Genomic DNA, 19,142 nt, shown 5'->3' with positions numbered 1-19,142 from the left:
TGGACATGAAGACAGAGCAAATCCAAAATAATTGCTAGCAAACAGAAGAAACAGTTGCCTACTTTAATAACTACCGTAGAGGATAATCCCATATGCTACCAAAAGATCTTCAAAGTCAAAATCATTCTCCATGAACCTCTAGTTTATCTCCTTCAGGTCATTGTCAATGAAAGAACCATTAATAAACTCCAAGTGCACTGTAACTCTAGAAACATTCGAAAGTAGACCAAATCAACTGTGGCAAGTCAAAACCAAACCCACAAGATGCACTAAAAGCTCCTAGATAATAATAAATGAATAACAACTAGTTATTTTAGCTGTGTTGGACCCTGTATTTTATATCTTCCTTTAATAAACAATCCACGTTTATTTTGGCTACATAAATTATGTTCACATCATATGACATGAGGTTCTCAATCCTTGAAGACTTACAAAGACACCACTTTCAATGACGAAATATAAATACATAAATGACAATGTCAAAGCCAAAGTAAATTACATCAAAAGATGACATTAAAGCAGATGCTTCTATTGACAACGATCTTTTACTTGTACAAGGACCAGTTCGTTAAGGAATAAAATTCGTCTTAGATTGCCTAGCATTCCACCAATCCACGTTATTTTGGCTACATAAATTATGTTCGCATCATATGACATGAGGTTCTCAGTCCCCGAAGACTTATAAAGACAACACTTTCAATGATGAAATAAAAGTATATAAATTGCAATGTCAAAGCTAAAGTAAATTACATCAAAAGATAAATTTAAAGCAGATGCTTCTATTGACAATGATCTTTTACTTGTACAAGGACCACTTCATTAAAGAATAAAATTAGTCTTACATTGCCTAATATTCCACCAATCCACCAGGCCACATAAATTATGCTTGCATCATATGACATGAGGTTCTCAGTCCCTGAAGACTTATAAAGTCACCACTTTCAATGATGAAATATAAGTATATAAGTATATAAATGACAATGTCAAAGCTAAAGTAAATTACATCAAAATATGACTTTAAAGCAGATGCTTGTATTGACAATGATCTTTTAGTTGTGCAAGGACCAGTTCATTAAGGAATAAAATTCATCTTAGATTGCCTAGTATTCCACTAATCCACGTTATTTTGGCTTCATAAATTTTGTTCACATCATATGACATGAGGTTCTTAGTCCCTGAAGACTTATAAAGACAACACTTTCAATGATGAAATATAAGTATATAGATGACAATGTCAAAGCTAAAGTAAATTACATCAAAATATGACTTTAAAGCAGATGCTTGTATTGACAATGATCTTTTAGTTGTGCAAGGACCAGTTCATTAAGGAATAAAATTCATCTTAGATTGCCTAGTATTCCACTAATCCACGTTATTTTGGCTTCATAAATTTTGTTCACATCATATGACATGAGGTTCTTAGTCCCTGAAGACTTATAAAGACAACACTTTCAATGATGAAATATAAGTATATAGATGACAATGTCAAAGCTAAAGTAAATTACATCAAAAGATAAATTTAAAGCAGATGCTTCTATTGACAATGATCTTTTACTTGTACAAGGACCAGTTCATTAGGAATAAAATTCGTCTTAGATTGCCTAGTATTCCACTAATCCACGTTATTTTGGCTACATAAATTATGTTCACATCATATGACATGAGGTTCTCAGTCCCTGAAGACTTATAAAGACAAACACTTTCAATGATGAAATATAAGTATATAAATGACAATGTCAAAGCTAAAGTAAATTACATCAAAAGATAAATTTAAAGCAGATGCTTCTATTGACAATGATCTTTTACTTGTACAAGGACCAGTTCATTAAAGAATAAAATTAGTCTTAGATTGCCTAATATTCCACCAATCCACCAGGCCACATAAATTATGTTTGCATCATATGACATGAGGTTCTCAGTCCCTGAAGACTTATAAAGACACCACTTTCAATGACAAAATATAAGTATATAAGTATATAAATGACAATGTCAAAGCTGAAGTAAATTACATCAAAATATGACTTTAAAGCAGATGCTTGTATTGACAATGATCTTTTAGTTGTGCAAGGACCAGTTCATTAAGGAATAAAATTCATCTTAGATTGCCTAGTATTCCACTAATCCACGTTATTTTGGCTTCATAAATTTTGTTCACATCATATGACATGAGGTTCTCAGTCCCTGAAGACTTATAAAGACAACACTTTCAATGATGAAATATAAGTATATGAATGACAATGTCAAAGCTAAAGCAAATTACATCAAAAGATAAATTTAAAGCAGATGCTTCTATTGACAATGATCTTTTAGTTGTACAAGGAGCAGTTCATTAGGAATAAAATTCGTCTTAGATTGCCTAGTATTCCACTAATTGTTAAACTGAATGATTCTAGTATCATGGACCACATTGGATAGCACTTGATAAAGAGTAATAACATAATAGCCATTCCTAAAGTTCAACAGGCCACAGACAATTTATTCAAACCCGAAATAGTAATGTTTTGTCAATTCTTAAACAGTGATTCATATAAACATATTTCAGGAACCATATAATATTCATTAATATCAAGATCATAAAATTGAAAGGAGCAATTCCTCTATGCTAGTGAACAAAAATGCGTAGTACCTCAATAAAAGAGCAAATATCTAGCATTAACTCAAAATGAAAGGAAATAAAAGTGGACCATTGGCTTTTAGGTTTCAAAGTCAAGCAAACTTATTTATCTAAAAGGGAAAAAGAGCACGGCAAGACATCAGCGTCAGCACATTATCTTTACATAAGTACAATAAATTTATGAGGGAAATTATATTCAATACACCAAGCATCTTTTTCTTTTTTTTTTTGGGGGGGGGGGTGGTTGGATTCGGCAAATATTAAAAGAAAAATCAATTTTCAAAATGCGACCCAATTTCTCCACAAAGGAAAGAACATATTATCTGTGCTATTTTATTGGAATTGCATAGGAATGATACATGTCTATCAATCAGCATATGCTCTATCAGTCATGAATTCTACAATACCAAAACTACAACAATTACATTCCATGGGACAGAAAAAGGAAAAATTAAAAAAAAAAAAGATTGTTCCGGTGTTCTTTTGACACAGCATGTGCCTGCCCAGCAAACAATGTCCACTGATCACAAAACTTCTTCAAAGTAGGATATGATATACCTCCTTATCATCATTAAAGATATATGAAATAATGATAATCAGGCAACAAACAGAGAAATGTTAAAAACAATGGTAAAAATGATAATGAACAAGAATTCGGAGGATCCTACCACAATACAAAGAATGAATTATCCAGCAGCCTTCTTCCCTCCAGAATAGTAACTGACATACCACCTGACAAATTTCTTTAACCCAGTCTGCAAATCAGTTGAGGGCTTATATCCAAGCTCCCTCTGAGCCAAGCTAATATTGGCATGAGTAAACTGAACATCCCCATTTCTTGGCAACTTCATAATATTCCTCTTTGCATTAACCTTCAAAAGCTTCTCCAAGATACTCACAAGATCTGAAACTGGCACAGGTGAAGTATTCCCCAAATTATATACCCTCAATTGAGCCGGACCCTTCTTCTTCCCTCCACTACCAGTACTCTTCTCGGCAGTATCCAATGCTGCCAAACACCCTTTCACAATATCATCAACGTAGGTAAAATCCCTAGCCACCGTGCCATGATTAGCTGCCTCAAATATTGGTATGGACTTCCCCTTCAAAATATCCCTGGTGAAAAAGAAATATGCCATATCCGGCCTTCCCCACGGGCCATAAACCGTGAAAAACCTCAAACCAGTCAAAGAAAGTCCATATATATGATTATAAGTATGTGCAATCTCTTCACCAGCTTTCTTAGTAGCAGCATATAAACTAGCAGGCTGATCAGTCCTATCTCTCTCCGAGAATGGAACTTTAGTATTAAGCCCGTAAACAGAACTCGAAGAAGCCCACACAATTGCAGGTTGTGGATTAGCTGACTTACAAACATCAAGTAAACTAACAAGACCAGCAATATTGCTATGCACATAAGAGCTAGGATTTTCCATAGCATACCTGACCCCAGCTTGAGCAGCCAAATGCATCACGTGGGTAAATGCAACAACCTCGAAAAGTTTCCTTAAAAGAACTGAATCATTGATATCTCCTTCCACAATGAAAACCCCACTTCGTTCCAGAAGCGCTTGCCGAGCTCTTTTTAATGAAGGGTCATAATAGTCATTGAAATTATCAAGTCCAAGAACTCCATCTCCACGCCTTTTCAAAGCAGCCGACACGTGGGTACCGACGAAACCGGCAGCTCCAGTAACCAAAACGGAGAAGCCGTTGCGGGAACGGATACGTGCAGAGGAACGGACCTGTTTCTCCCAAGCGGGTCCACCCCAGTTGTACGTACGGAGAGAGCGGCGAGATGGATCTTGCAGAAGAGGATTGGAGGAAGGAGATCGAAAGAAGAAGACCACAATCAGGCCCAAGAAGATAAATGACCAAAATGTGAGCTTTGCAAGAGAAAAGTGCCACCTTAGTCTATTGTGAACGTAGGGTGATTTTTCCATCTTGAATTTCCCTGGTGTTGATGGAATGTCGTTAAGATGAGACATTTGTTTTGAAAATTTTGAGGTTATTGGACGACTCAAAATCTGAGTTTGTTAGGATTTGGAGAAATGGGTATTTGTGATTTGTGGATAACTCCGCTTTGGCGGCGGTGATGACGGTGAAGGAGCGGAGAAAAGGGATTTTATTTATCGTTGGGTTTTTCAGGGGCTCTTATTCATTACGGTGATGAAAAGGGGAATCTTCCGGTTTCTTGAAAGCTCTTTCAATGGCTCTAGAAAGAAAGATGAGGCATCAAAGATTTGATTTTTGCTTTAAAAAGAGTGAAACTTCACTGGGGAGAAGAGAGAGAAACAGAAGAATTTTGGGAGAGCAAGAAGAGTCAAACAACAGTATTTGATGAAGTGGGTTGATTCTTCTATTGACTTGGTTAAAAATAGGCGAGGTTAAGATTTTCTTGTTCCTGTTTCAGAGAAAAAAGTGCTGCTAATATGAAATCAGCATTTGTCTAATTTTTATCTGTGAGGTTAGAATTTGATCGGCTGTGAGAGTCCTTCGAAATTGGGGCGTCCCCTGTTTTTAAGGATAATTGACGTCTGAAACCCTTAAGTCAGAAGAGCCTTATTCAGTTTGGGATTTTGTTGTTGATGGTATTGGTGTGGATGAGGATTTTGAAGCTAATTACAGCTTACTAAAAAAATTAATATATTATTTATAACATTATTATATTAATTATAATAATTAATAATTTTATTCATTAATTTAATGTATTAAATGAAATTATAATTATTTATAATAATGTTAAAAATATTCATTAAACATAGGCTCTAAACCTATCAACCTAAATATTGAATTAAAAACTGAAAATGGGAATTCTTTTGCAAGCATTACCCTGATGCAGAGTTTTTTTTTTTTTTAATAATTTTTTTTTATGTTAATTCAGGTCTCAGTTATTCCCTGGCATCTGCACTAATTAACTAAATTGTCACCAAAAATTTTTTTACTCCAACTGTATGGTACTTTATAGACTAGACAATGGTGCCACTACAAATCTACTAGCCTCTTGATAGTTTTATATTATATCGCTGAACAAGTCAGATTGTGAATTTTCATATGCAAGGCATAGGATACTGTCTGAATCTAATAAGAAAAAAAAAAAAAAAAAAAAGAGTCAGAATTAGTGAGCGCAGGCAGTGCAAACACGCTTGAAATGAAAGGCAAAAGCAACAAACTTTCCATGAAATTTTCTTTCAGATATCTTAGACTGCAATTTTTGTTAAGCTAAGCTATCATCATTTGGATTGTAGATAGCAATCAACATAATGCACAAAGGCTCTTTTTGTGTAATTTACTTCATTTGAAAACTCTTTTTGTGACTCAAAAACAAAGAATTACACCAAAATCTGACCCCAATCTCCCTATACAATGCCCCTCACGTATCATCTTCATCTTCATCCAAGGATTTTCTTTCTAATTGAAACAACCAAAACCCCAGATTTCTTCATACTCTTGGCTGAAAGTCAAGAAATTACTTTAAACAGCCTGCTTTATAATTCATATTCTAATACAAAATCCTGATTTTGCTTAGGTACAAAAACTTTTCATTGTTGATTATCTTTACCTTTTTTATTTTATTTTTTACTTTACAAGATGGACTATGGTATGGTGTCTTGATTGTGGAACCTTGGTTACTCAGCAAGATGAGCGATAAATTAATGGTGAGAAAAAAAAATTCTAAAATTAAATTTCGAAGCTGCTTGTCACCCACCCCTTGTGAGGAACTGGTGGAAAGGAAGTCGAAAAAAACGTCCTCAGTTATCTTTTCTTTATAGCTGGCAAAGCGGCAACAATGCAACATGTTCCATGCCTTGCCAGTTAATGTAAGCTGGACTTGGACCACTTAATACTATGGTTTTGTGAGAATTGCATATTTTATTTAAATAATTTATGGAATATGCATATCCCATGATCCATACATTACAGTTATCTCGGTCAAAAATATAACATTACTAATAGCCGCTGGAGTCAGCGTCTTCCGTTCATTATTGATGCAATCTAAACTGCAGCTGCCGATCCATAGATCCCACCTTGTTTCTTTTCCTAGTTTGCACAACAATGTTTCAATTGAAATTTCTGTTTTCATACAAATGGAAGAACAAATTTAAGTTGCAGGCTCCCTTCCCCACTTTCCCTTCCATTTTCCAAAAGAATAACAAGAAAGGAAACAGCAAAAGTGAGAACCGTTTAAATATTAATTGAATAGGCATTGCAAAAAGAATCAATCCTCAATTATGTATTACAGTCTTCATGACAAGGATCAAGCACCAAGTCATAACTCACAATAAGTAGAAAACAAGTTAAAGTCGGGGAAGAAACTGATAACAAACTCAACTTGCCGACATGAAACTATCAAAGATTACAAGCTGACTTCAAAAACGAGGTTCAACTACTTTCAGTCTGGTTTTAAAGAAAGTGGCATGAACCTATCCCTCATCCTCTTCTTCCTCTCTAGTATAACAAAGTAGAAGAGCCATTCAATGCTTTGTAACCCTCTCGAGAACTTCAAAGTAGTCAGGGAAGGTTTTCTGTGTACAACCAGGATCCTTGATGGTAACTGGAACATCTGCGCAGGCAGCAAGAGAGAATGCCATGGCCATTCGGTGATCATCATAAGTATCAATTGCTGTCACATTTAATTTCTCTGGTGGAGTGATCACACAATAATCTGGTCCTTCTTCAACTGTTGCTCCGAGCTGCAATGTGAAACCAAACAAAATTAAGGAAAACAAAAGCCAAACTAGTATCATCTAGAGGATATTTATAAGCATAAAGCTAGCTAGAATCCACCTTCCTGAGTTCAGTGCATATAGCAATCATCCTTTCAGTCTCTTTCACCCTCCAACTTGCCACTGAAGAGAACCAGGGAAGGGAAGATGTTATTAGATAAAATAATAGTACTTAGGCTATCAATAGTTTTTAGTTGGAAAGAAATGAAAGAAGTATATTCAAATTTTGTGTACAATGTTCAGTACCAGAAATAAGAACACTTATTGCTCAGAACTACCAATAATCAAAAAGATCACTTTTAATCCAAAGGCATTTTAGGAGTGACGTTTCCCATTAACAGAGATTCTTTTTGTGACCATTTTTCTCCTTTGATGCCATTCATGCATAACAAAACATGTTCATCTTAGAGAAACAAAAGGCCAGATCATACCATCTCTGATGGCAGTGGGACCATCAGCATAAAGGGCAACAACAGCGAGGGTCATGGCAACATCTGGCATTTTGTTCATGTTGACATCGATAGCATGCAAGTTTTTCCTTCCAGATGAATTTCTTGGGGGTCCAATGACAGTGACGCTGTTCTCAGTCCAGGTGACTTTGGCACCCATTTTCTCAAGAACCTCAGCAAATTTTACATCACCCTTGATCAAAAGAAAAACAAAGAAAAATAAGCATGAGTTTATGTTCAGATGCAGCACATCCTAGGTAGTATGATAACTCTAGTGGAAAAACAATTTGCAATAATCAATGAAAAGGAATCCAGGATCAGCCTTAAAGACAGCCCAAACAGTTCAACAACACTTTTGAAAGGCAGAAAGTAATGTTGTAAGAAATCCAAGGCAAATACTTCCACTCACACTGGAAACATATGATATAATTTAATTTGGTAGGGAACTTAACAACATTCATGGACTTCACAACAAAAAGTACCTGTAAACTACTTGTACCGCATCCTTCTACAGTGACAGTCCCACCAGTGACTGCTGCACCAGCAAGGAAGTAACTAGCACTTGAAGCATCACCTTCAACATAAGCATTTCCAGGAGACCTGAAAGATTTATCAATTTATGACTTTAAGTAGAAACAGAATATGGAATTGTACAGCTATTTACATGGGTGCACGTCATAGAAACCTACTTGTACTTTTGACTTCCCTGGATATAGAACCGATCCCAGCTATCAGTGTGCTCCACAGTGACCCCAAACCTTTCCATCAATTTTATAGTCATTTCAACATATGGGATTGAAATCAATTTATCAATTATCTCAATTTCTACATCCCCAAGAGCCAAAGGAGCTGCCATGAGTAAAGCAGTCAAGTATTGACTACTGATTGATCCAGAGAGTTTCACCTGGAAAAGGATCCACACCAGATGTATATCATGAATATTGGAATTGGGCAACACCAGAAGTTAAGTCAGATAGTCTTTTTCCTTTTTATTTTGGTCAAAATATAGTCTTTTCTTTTACACAACCTAGAAGTTAACATAAGCAAAAGAAGACAACGCTTAGACCTTACAAATAGTCCAAAGTCTCAGACATAATATAATGAATATGATTAATTTGCTGAAATGAATAGTTAGACAGATAGGAAAATCTACTTTCCCTCTCCTTTTGCATTTTCAAGAATTTAAGATCAAGGGTTCCTTTACCAAAAATGGCCCAAGGAAGATATGTGCCACATCAATGATTAATACTAACTAGTTAACAAGTTGATCATTCCCATGTATACGCAAAAAGCAACATTCAAGTAACACCTGGCAAGCAAGTAATAGACATAGAAAAATCCAAAAAATGAAAAGAGAATCCACGTAAAAGTTTATCCAAACTGCCATAACTCGTATTTCAACAGACAGCATTACAAACTAATTCTCATCCATACATCAACAGAAGGTTAAAATATTGGCTTTCATGAGCATGACAATTGAAAGTTTAACTGAAGGTAATATTTATTGGGCAATAACATGGAATGGAAGCTCATTTCTAGTGGTAGCTTATGTGGCTCCCCATATCTACCTTAGAAAAGCAATCTCTAATGAGGTTCCAGGATGACCTTCATAAAAGCAGTTTATCCAATGATATGAAACCACAGTAACATAACAAATTGATTTGAGACATACCTTTCCCCCAGGAAGACCACCCTTTCCATTTATAAGAACAGGGGGACAATTTGTGCCAAGAGTACAATTAACATCTGCACCCAGCTGCTTAAGACCAGTAACTAAGTCCCCAATAGGTCTCTCTCTCATTCGTGGTATGCCATCAAGTATGTAGCTAAAGAGACGTGTAACATATATGCATTAGCTCAAAAAATTGATAGTAATACACAAAACAAAAAGCATCAGCATATAAGCAGATAGTTCCATGAAAATGCAACATTTTGTTTACTCAACTAATAGGTCCTTTTCAACAGTTGGATTCCTCATATAGGAAACCAGCTACTGTGAAATGATTAAATGGTTACATTTCCAATTTATATCTTTGTTAAAATGAAAATAATTGGACAGACCTTGAATTACCACCCGCAGCTGTAACAGCAGCAGTCAGAGGTCGCATCGCAGTTCCAGCATTCCCAAGGAAAAGCTCAATTTCTTGACCTTCCCCTTTCCCTACTGGAAATTGACCACCGCAACCTTCCACAATGGCTCGTTTTTTTTCACTGTCATGTTCCACATATAGCCCAAGTTTTCCCAAAGCAACAAGCATGTGATGAACATCATCACTATTCAACAAATTGTCTACCACAGTAGTTCCCTACATATCGAACAAACATTAAAACATAAACTAATTAAAGAATATAAATACTATGAAATCAACATACCTCAGATAGAGCAGCGAGAAGCAGAATCCGATTGGATAATGATTTGGACCCGGGTAACTTAACCGTACCCGATATTTCATTGATTGGTTGAAGCACGATTTCTGATGCTCTGGATGGCTTATCTGTTACTGTTGAAGCCGAAACCTTCAACGACCCAACCTTAATTGTTCCCAACCTGCCATTGCTCTTCACAACTAAACCCAAAGAACTTGAAAAACCTCCTTCAAGATTTGATCTGAATAAAACTGAAGGAACAGATTTGGGCTTCTGGGGTTTTGAGACATTGGGCACAAGACATATATTTTGTGTTCCATTGTAGATTTTGCTAACCTGTGCCATTTCTATGAGACAAAGATTAGAGGAAATTTCGTACCTTTGTTTCGGTTAATTGAGAGTGGAATTCTGGGATCAAAATAAAAAAAACTTGTTTTTGATGTCTGGTGGTGGTAGGTGTTGGATACAATGATTGACTTCAGTGGAAGGCTTCACCAACCAAACTCCAAGCAAGGCAACCAGAAAAAAGAAGGTGAATTTCCAAACGCCAAATCGGGGGTTGGTGGGAATTGAAAATCGCGTTTCTCTTCTGGTTCTCTGGCCTCACCAAACCCGATTGTCTAATGGGGTCCACGGCAAAAATTAACGGGTTGCCACGTCATCTCTGGAAAATTTTTTGAGTTTTTCTTGGGGCCCGGAGATTTGCTTACTTATAGTAGTACTTATTAGTTTTACTTTAGGCCCTTCATTGATGAGCCCAAATTTGGGAAGTCTCAAATCTCAGTTTCGTTAACATGAGATGAGAATGGTCGAAATGGCATCCAATTATGAGTTCCAATTTCCAAACCGAAGCCCTATTTTTCTTATATCTCCGTTCTCTTTTTATTTTTCAATTGTTATTTAGGATTAAGTTTTTGTTTGGTAGAAAAATGAAAAAGGATAAAAATTAATAACTTATTAATTTAATGATTAAATTATAAAATATTTTTTATTTATTCTTCTGTTTACATAAATATTAAAAAAAAACCAAATACAAAAATTTATCAACTTATATTTTTAAAACTTAAAAAATAACATACGTTAAGACATTCAAAAATATATATATGATCATTTAAATATAAATTATACCAATAATTTTTAAATCTATTCAATAAACTTTAATAACGCGATAATACGCTTGAACAATTAATATTTATGAATCTTAAGTTGATATATAATAAGAATTTTTTATGCATTATTTGAATTTTAAAATTTTAGACTAAAATAATATAGAACCTTTGGTTAATGATCATACTAAATGTGGATTTTATTTTTAATAAATAAAATTTTTATTAATGTAAAAAGAATTAGTGGATGGAAGTGACTGTTGAAAGAGAGTGAATAAAAAAGTGAAAAGAAAATAATTTTCATTATTATTTGATAAAAGAAAAAAGTTAGAGGAAAAAAAAATATAAAAGAAGGTTGTTTTTCATCTTTGCGCACCAAAATAAATCATTTTAAATTAAAAATATTAGAAGAAAAATAATATATTATGATAAGAGGAAATTTTGCCACGTACCATAAGTCAAATTTTACCATAGTACTTCTTTGCCTATATAATTTATCTAATACACAACTCATCCACTAAATTTAGGTCTAGTTCAATATTACTGTCGAAAATAATTTATCTTCAAAAACTGCTTTTGATCTAATCTCATTGCTAAACACTAAAAAATATATATAATTTTTTAGTTAAAAATTTTGATTTTGCTAGCCCAAACTAAAAAACTCATCAAGGGTTGTTTTTGCGTTGAAAAAAAAAATCATATTATCCATATATTTTTTATATTTTTTTTATTTTATAAATATAAATTTAAACATAAATTATTGACATATTAGCATTTTTTCATATTAATACCAAAAACTTAAAATATTTATCCATATTTTTTAACACACTTTTTAAATGCAATTTTCTAACTAAAGCTTTTTTCGATCACATTTCTTATTACACTTTCTCAAAACATTTTTTTCCACCCAAACCTTTTAAACATATTTTTCTTACTACACTTTTTAAATGCATTTTTTTTTCCATCTAAACTTTTTCAACGCCTATTACAATGCTAAACTAACCCTAACATCCTTTCTCCACACTTCTCCACAACTTTTATTAAATTATTTTCTTCACTTTCGCCGGTTACAATCAATTATGATTGACTTATTCCACACTAATATCACTGGTTTTAAATAAATTTGTTTCAGATACAAATATTGGTTGATACTCCATGTATCGATATTCCAAGTGAGAAATTATCAAAAAAAAAAAAAAATTCAAGTGAAAGGGACATAAATATTCAGTCCAAAAAAAAGTAATACATATAACTACAGGCATGCATACCTATGTACGATTTAAAGCATGAACACAGACTTCTTAAAATTCAAAGATTCAGGTAAGAGCACTAACATCCCATCTACCCTCGACCAGCCCTTTCCCGTCGACCAGCTCTAGGACAAATGCCCAGAGCCCTTGAATTTTCCCTAGGAATAAAAACAGCATCAGACTTAGGTGTGCTGGGTGTCTCTTCATCATCACTGAAAAATGGAACCTAAAGATATCGATTAACAAATGAAATAAACACGTAAGAACTGTAATCTCATATGGTGAGGAATGTAATAATATTTTATATCAGCGGATTAGAGTTACTCTTTCATGAGTGGTAGGACCCTCACCTAAATATTATTTCCTTGAAGGCAACTTAATCCGCCTCGGTGTAATGTATCGAGAAGTTTAGCATTGTAATTGGCGTATTGAGAAGCAAATATCTGAATCCTATCAGCAATTAAATTGGATATCTAGTCCACTTTTCAATCAATCATACACCACAGGGCTCAACAGTAGACAATTATTTTGAACTCTCAGTTCAATAAAAGAAAGAAGAAATGCAGATAATTCTGCAACCCTAAAACAGAATGATGAAAATGTACAGAAATAAAGCGCTTAGATCAAATTGAAGACTAAGCAACAAACATTATAGCTTCATTCTACAACCAAATGACATGAGCTAAGGATCATAAATATGATGAAAAGGAAGAACGATTGTAAAGATTTCATGAGTGACTTACAGTTGTGCCAAAGGCAGCTGGGTTACTAGAAGGAGCCAAGGATAGAGAACTCGAAAACATATTCCCAATAAATCCAGTGGAAGGCGTGTTGAAAATGCTTGTTTGACCAAAGTTACTAGTATTCTGTCCAAAGGTAGAGTCATCCACCCAAAAGCTTTGCTTGTCTGCCCAATTGCAGGGGTAGAATTGAACCAGTAGCAAATGCTAAAATTTAAACCAGTAGCAAATGCTGGAGTTGTTGCAGGAGCTGAGCCAGCACCAAAAATGGATGGCGAAGTTGAAAATGAGGGAGTGACAGACAGACTAAAAGGAGATGAACCAGTTCCAAACATAGGAGTGGAAGAAGAACCAAATATTGAAGATGTTGACGACGAAGTTGGGCCAAAAAGGCTTGATGATGTCCATTGAAAAGGATTTGATATAGCAGTCAAGGTTGTAAAACCTGTACTATTAAAGGATGGAGGTTTTAGACTAAATGGAGTGGTAATTGTGCTGGAAAAAGGATTTGAAGATGTTTGACCAAATGTTGAAGAACAACCAAAAGGACTTGAAGGTGCAGTTGACACACCAAAGCCAATCACTCCAGAAGGCTGGGCAGGTGGCTGCCGTCCACCTGAAATTTCAAATTAATATAGCAAGGTAGGGAATGTCAAACACAGAAAAGAAGAATGATTAACTTTCAGGGTTGTACAATATTTTACAAAGGTACCTTTATCTCCTAACTGATAATCCTTCCATCTCAGCTCCTCATGACTTTTATCTTTGAAAACAGGCATCGCTGATATTGACTCCAACTTTGCAGCTGACTCTGTACCACTCAAACTATCTGCTTCAGTTGTAGGTGTATAAGGAGCTACTCTACTTCCCCCATGTTGACCCCCAAAAGGTGACTGGCCAAAGCTAGTGCTTCCAAATGCCAGTACAGAAGATTGGGTTCCTACAAGAGAACTCAAAAGAATTTAATTATATATATATGCTATGAACTTGCACTCAAAAGGAACCACGTATTGAAGATGTTGATGCCAAAGTTGGGACAAAAAGGCTTGACGATGTCCATTGAAAAGGATTTGATATAGCAGTCGAGGTTGTAAAACCTGTAAAGGATGGAGGTTTTAGACTAAATCGATTGGTACTTGTGCTGGAAAAAGGATTTGAAGACGTTTGACCAAATGTTGAAGAAGAACCAAAAGGACTTTTAGGTGCAGTTGACACACCGAAGCCAATCCCTCCAGAAGGATGAGCAGCTGGCTGTGGTCCACCTGAATTTCAAATTAATATAGCAAGGTAGGGAATGTCAAACACAGAAAAGAAGAATGATTAACTTTCAGGGTTGTACAATATTTTACACAGGTACCTTTATCTCCTAATTGATAATCCTCCCATCTCAGCTCCTCATGACTTTTATCTTTGTAAACAGGCATCGCTAATATCGACTCCAACTTTTCAGCTGACTCTGTACCACTCGAACTATCTGCTTCAGTTGTAGGTGTATAAGGAGCTACTCTACTTCCCCCACGTTGAACCCTAAAAGGTGACTGGCCAAAGCTAGTGCTCCCAAATGCCGGTACAGAAGATTGGGTTCCTACATGAGAACTCAAAAGAATTTAATTATATATAGATATGATATGAACTTGTACTCAAAAGGAACCAAATATTGAAGATGTTGATAACGAAGTTGGGCCAAAAAGGCTTGATGATGTCCATTGAAAAGGATTTGATATAGCAGTCGAAGTTGTAGAACCTGTACTCTCAAAGGATGGAGGTTTTAGACTAAATGGATTGGTACTTTTGCTGGAAAAAGGATTTGAAGATGTTTGACCAAATGTTGAAGAACAACCAAAAGGACTTGTAGGTGCAGTTGACAGAACAAAGCCAAATCCATCCAGAAGGCTGAGCAGCTGGCTGCGGTCCAACTGAAATTTCAAATTAATATAGCAAGGTAGGGAATGTCAAACACAGAAAAGAAGAATGATTAACTTCCAGGGTTGTACAATATTTTACAAACATACCTTTATCTCCTAGCTGATAATCCTCCCATCTCAGCCTCTCATGACTTTTATCTTTGTAAACAGGCATAGCTGATATTGACTTCAACTTTGCAGCTGGCTCTGCACCACTCGAACTATCTGCTTCAGTCGTAGGTGTATAAGGAGCTACTCTACTTCCCCCATGTTGACCCCCAAAAAGTGACTGGCTAAAGCTAGTGCTTCCAAATGCCGGTACAGAAGATTAGGTTCCTACATGAGAACTCAAAAGAATTTAATTATATATATATATGATAGTGAGTACTCAAAATCTGGAAGACCTATGAAAATAAATATTTTTGCCTAAACTTTATAAGTAATTTCAAAGTTTATATAATTAATCATGTAAACTTGATTACTCACCAAAACGAGAACCCCGGGCTCCAAATGAAGTTGTTCCAAAAGGACTACTACTAAATGCCTGTGTTGATTGGCCAAAAGCTGGGCTAGACCCAAAGCTGAATGAAGGACTGGAAGATGCTCCAAGAGCAGGAGTGCTTGAACCCCCAAAAACAGAACTTGAAGCCCCAAAAGCAGGAGTGCTGGCAGTCCCAAAAGCGGGTGTGCTTGATTGCCCAAATGCACCTCCAGTTCCAAAGACTGGGGCATTAGAAACGCTAAATGCAGTTACAGTGCTCCCAAATGCTGGACTTCCAGTTGAACCAAAGGGAGGAGTGATCATAGCACCAAAGGCAGGGATGCTCGTGGCACCAAATGAAGGGGTGCTCGCGGCACCAAATGCAGGGGTGCTTGTAGCACCAAAGACAGGGTGCTTGTGGCACTGAAAGCTGGGGTGCTGGAACCAAATGCAGACTGAGTTGAACCAAAAGGTGTGGAGGAACCAAATATACCACTACCAAATGCAGGCTGTGATTGCTGAGTTGTGCTTCCAAATGGACTTGACTGAGTGGGTGTAGACCCAAAGCCAAATGCAGGCTTCTGACCAAAAACGAAAGATCCTAACCAAAAAACGTCATCAGTTTAAAACTGAGGAAAAGACACCAAGCTACCCAAGAACTAATGACCAATAAGTCAAATGCAAATAATTAAAAGCAGATTACCATAAATTAGTAAATTAAACGTATATGCGAAATAACGAGTGCTCCTTATGAAAAAAATGGCTCTCATTCAAGATCATGTTTAGGTGCTTAATGAAGAATGAATCAAACAAACAAGTCTCTTACTAATGAACACTAAATTCTTCCATCTCCATGAAATTAAAGTGCAACTAATTGTAATATGAATATATTTATATATGCATGTATGCATGTATTTGCATAACAACTCAATGACATACACATATCTGATATTAGAACACTAGCAATAAAGCATCGCAAAATACCAAAAGACAAAAAGGCATTACTATCATATTCTTTAATATATTTAACTAGAACAGAAAAAATATGAAATAAAGGAGAACTGAATCATGACAATAGAAAAGAAAAAACATAGACACACCAAATGATGATGATGAAATGCCAGAAGCGGGAGTAGAAGAAGATCCAAAAGCAGGCACGGAACTTCCAAAAGCCGGAGATGATGAGGCACCAAAAGCTGTTGTTGAGGAAAAGGGAGAAGAAGCTTGGGTTGCGCCAAACACTCCAGTAGAAGTACCCCAAAATAGTGAACCCCCTGTTTGGGAGCCAAAAGGGTTTGGACTACCAAAGGAAGGTCTAGGTGCAAACGGATTGCAAGCTGCATTGTTGGACTGGCCAGAAACAGATTGGGATGCAAATGGGCTACTTGATGATTGCCCAAAAGCTGTTTAAAGAGTCTCTAATAACTAACTTAAATTTCCGAAAAGATTCACAAGTAAGAACAAATTTATTCTCAAAAAGGATGACATGTAACACATAGGTTAAAGGTAACAACAAAACATAAACATGAATGAAAAATTACAAGCATATAAATCACAGAAAAAGCACAAATAGTTGATCAATAACAAGCTTAACAATTTTGCTAATTAAAATATTATAACGAGTAGCAGAGCAAGAAGCTATACAACCTAATAAACAGCTACTAGGGAACAAAGCACTATTGGGATACCAGTAAAGACTTTTGCTGAGATAAAATGCAGTAGAGAAAACTGCCAAAAAGAATAATAATAAAAGAAAAGAATAACCTAAAAAAAGTAAGATAACAATCTGAGAATATCACGGATGCAGCATATAATTGCTTTTTAAACAATGAAGCTAATTTTCAACCTGAAAACCAATCAGAAATTCCGAATTTCACGATGCCTATATAAAAGTTTATAGCACGAGCTTCCCGTTTTAAAAAGGAATGGAAGCAATTATACATACATCGAAACATTAAATCAACCAATCAAACCAAAATATGATTTCTAACGGGAAGAACTAAACGAAAGAGAAAAACTTACGGTTAGTTGCACCAAACATCTTCGTTTGTATAGTTCTCTACCCCACAGGTTTTTGCTCTAAAACTGATAAAAGAAAACGAAGCAGAAAGCAGATTAAACAAAGAGGGAAACTAGAATAACTAATAAATAAATAAATTCCACAGAATCTATGCGCAATTTGAATTAACATTGCGAAAATAAATTAAATGCGGTAAACGTGACGCCATGAACCAAACATGGGATCCATTTTTCCATTTATTTGCTATCAAAAGAGTCAATTCTTCAGTGGCGATTGAACCTTTTTTTTTTTTCCTTTTTCCATCTGATTCATTTATTTAACACTAAAAAAAAAAAAAAAAAAGCTAGACGAAGAGGAAAGAAGATATACCAGGAAAAAAGGTGTTCAATGCTTCAATGAATCGCGAATAAAGCCCTAGCCATTATACGTACTTGCAATTGTGAAACCTATTTTTAAAAAGGGACAAAGAAGGAATCACCATGCATTATCCAGCAGTGGAGCAGTGCGAGTGCAAGAGAAAAAAATAAATAGAGAGATGAGAAATTAGGGTTTCGGAAAAAGCGAACTTTTCGGGTCGATCTGAAACGGGAGAGGAGGAGAGAGACCGGAAGTTTACTGTGTCGGATAAATCAGAATTAGAAATGTTGGGTAGAGGAAGGGTGAGAGAGACCGAAAAGACCCAAACAGAGAGGGAAAAATGGAGCAAAGAGAGGGTTTTGTAGGGTCGGGTGACCCGCGTAGCGTCGTTTTTAAGTCCGCATAGATAGATTGTAGCGCTATTTGCAGCCCCCTTGACAATCGCTGTTCGAAGTCCAAAAAAATATATTTTTTCTTTTTGAGTAAAAAATAAATCAACTTTTAGTGATAAATTTTTTGTAATTGAGATATTAATAGAACCAATAGAATTGGGGATAAATTAGGAAATTGATATTTTAATGATGTTTAATAAATTATTTATTAATTGACCACGTTCGTTAATAATCTATAAACTACATACAAAATATATCCCAAAAAACTTTAGAAGTAGATAGTTGTATTTTATAACAAAATGATCATATTAATCTTTAGTTAAAGGATTTTAAAAACAAATATGATAACAATAAAAGGAAGACTCATTTTTTTATGAAAAGGGTTGGCCCATTATAAGTAATCTAATCTAATTGAAAAAAATAAATAGTTTATTTTCATTGTTTTTTAGAAGCATTTTGAATTCATTAGAAATATTTTTTTAATGTTTATTTACATATATTTATTTTATATGTTATTTCAAATAGCAAAGATAGAACCAATATCATCAATACCATTACATTAAAGTTATCCCTATTGAATTTAAAGATTTTATTTAGATTTTTGAGCTTCAATTTTTAAACAATTAACACTTGCCATAAATAATTATTTGAAATTTGAGGGTTAATTAAAGTATAGAATTATATGAGTATATTTGAATTTGACTTGGTTATTATTTTTATGCTTTTAGTTATATT

At 35.0% G+C, this 19,142-nt stretch overlaps 1 protein-coding gene and 2 pseudogenes across 6 annotated transcripts; all 3 read right to left on the bottom strand.

Moving 5' to 3' along the window:
- Nucleotides 1-386: 386 nt before the first annotated feature.
- Nucleotides 387-5,220, bottom strand: LOC111304611 (UDP-glucuronate 4-epimerase 3 pseudogene; annotated as a pseudogene). Of its 2 annotated transcripts, none has more exons than XR_016331274.1 (2): nucleotides 3,283-5,220; nucleotides 387-1,922 (listed from the first exon to the last, which is right to left on the bottom strand). The product of XR_016331274.1 is annotated as a UDP-glucuronate 4-epimerase 3 pseudogene, transcript variant X2 (transcript). The 2 variants fall into 2 exon arrangements; XR_016331273.1 differs by lacking the exon at nucleotides 387-1,922 and adding an exon at nucleotides 2,910-3,175.
- A 1,569-nt stretch (nucleotides 5,221-6,789) lies between these two features.
- Nucleotides 6,790-13,395, bottom strand: LOC111304608 (3-phosphoshikimate 1-carboxyvinyltransferase 2-like). Of its 3 annotated transcripts, none has more exons than XM_089750359.1 (9): nucleotides 13,257-13,395; nucleotides 10,164-10,504; nucleotides 9,852-10,096; nucleotides 9,463-9,616; nucleotides 8,480-8,694; nucleotides 8,273-8,390; nucleotides 7,773-7,983; nucleotides 7,403-7,464; nucleotides 6,790-7,308 (listed from the first exon to the last, which is right to left on the bottom strand). In XM_089750359.1, exons 2-9 carry the CDS (start codon nucleotides 10,500-10,502, stop codon nucleotides 7,090-7,092), a joined length of 1,563 nt encoding a protein of 520 aa, XP_089606485.1. In that variant the 5' UTR covers nucleotides 10,503-10,504; nucleotides 13,257-13,395; the 3' UTR covers nucleotides 6,790-7,089. The 3 variants fall into 3 exon arrangements, with proteins under 3 accessions (XP_089606485.1, XP_089606484.1, XP_022757058.1); XM_089750358.1 differs by lacking the exon at nucleotides 13,257-13,395 and adding an exon at nucleotides 12,532-12,950; XM_022901323.2 differs by lacking the exon at nucleotides 13,257-13,395 and having other exon boundaries at nucleotides 10,164-10,771.
- On the bottom strand, nucleotides 13,037-18,343 carry LOC111304607 (uncharacterized; annotated as a pseudogene). Its single transcript, XR_016331272.1, has 9 exons — nucleotides 18,028-18,343; nucleotides 17,661-17,723; nucleotides 16,739-17,041; nucleotides 15,644-16,239; nucleotides 15,266-15,493; nucleotides 14,611-14,838; nucleotides 14,351-14,515; nucleotides 13,966-14,193; nucleotides 13,037-13,869 (listed from the first exon to the last, which is right to left on the bottom strand). The product of XR_016331272.1 is annotated as an uncharacterized LOC111304607 (transcript).
- Between the last annotated feature and the right edge of the window lie 799 nt (nucleotides 18,344-19,142).

The sequence above is a fragment of the Durio zibethinus genome, chromosome 21 (genome assembly GCF_047325235.1).
Source record: "Durio zibethinus cultivar Kanyao isolate XHJ-2024 chromosome 21, ASM4732523v1, whole genome shotgun sequence".
Classification (NCBI taxonomy): Eukaryota; Viridiplantae; Streptophyta; class Magnoliopsida; order Malvales; family Malvaceae; genus Durio; species Durio zibethinus.
This window is presented reverse-complemented; position numbering and strand designations above follow the sequence as displayed.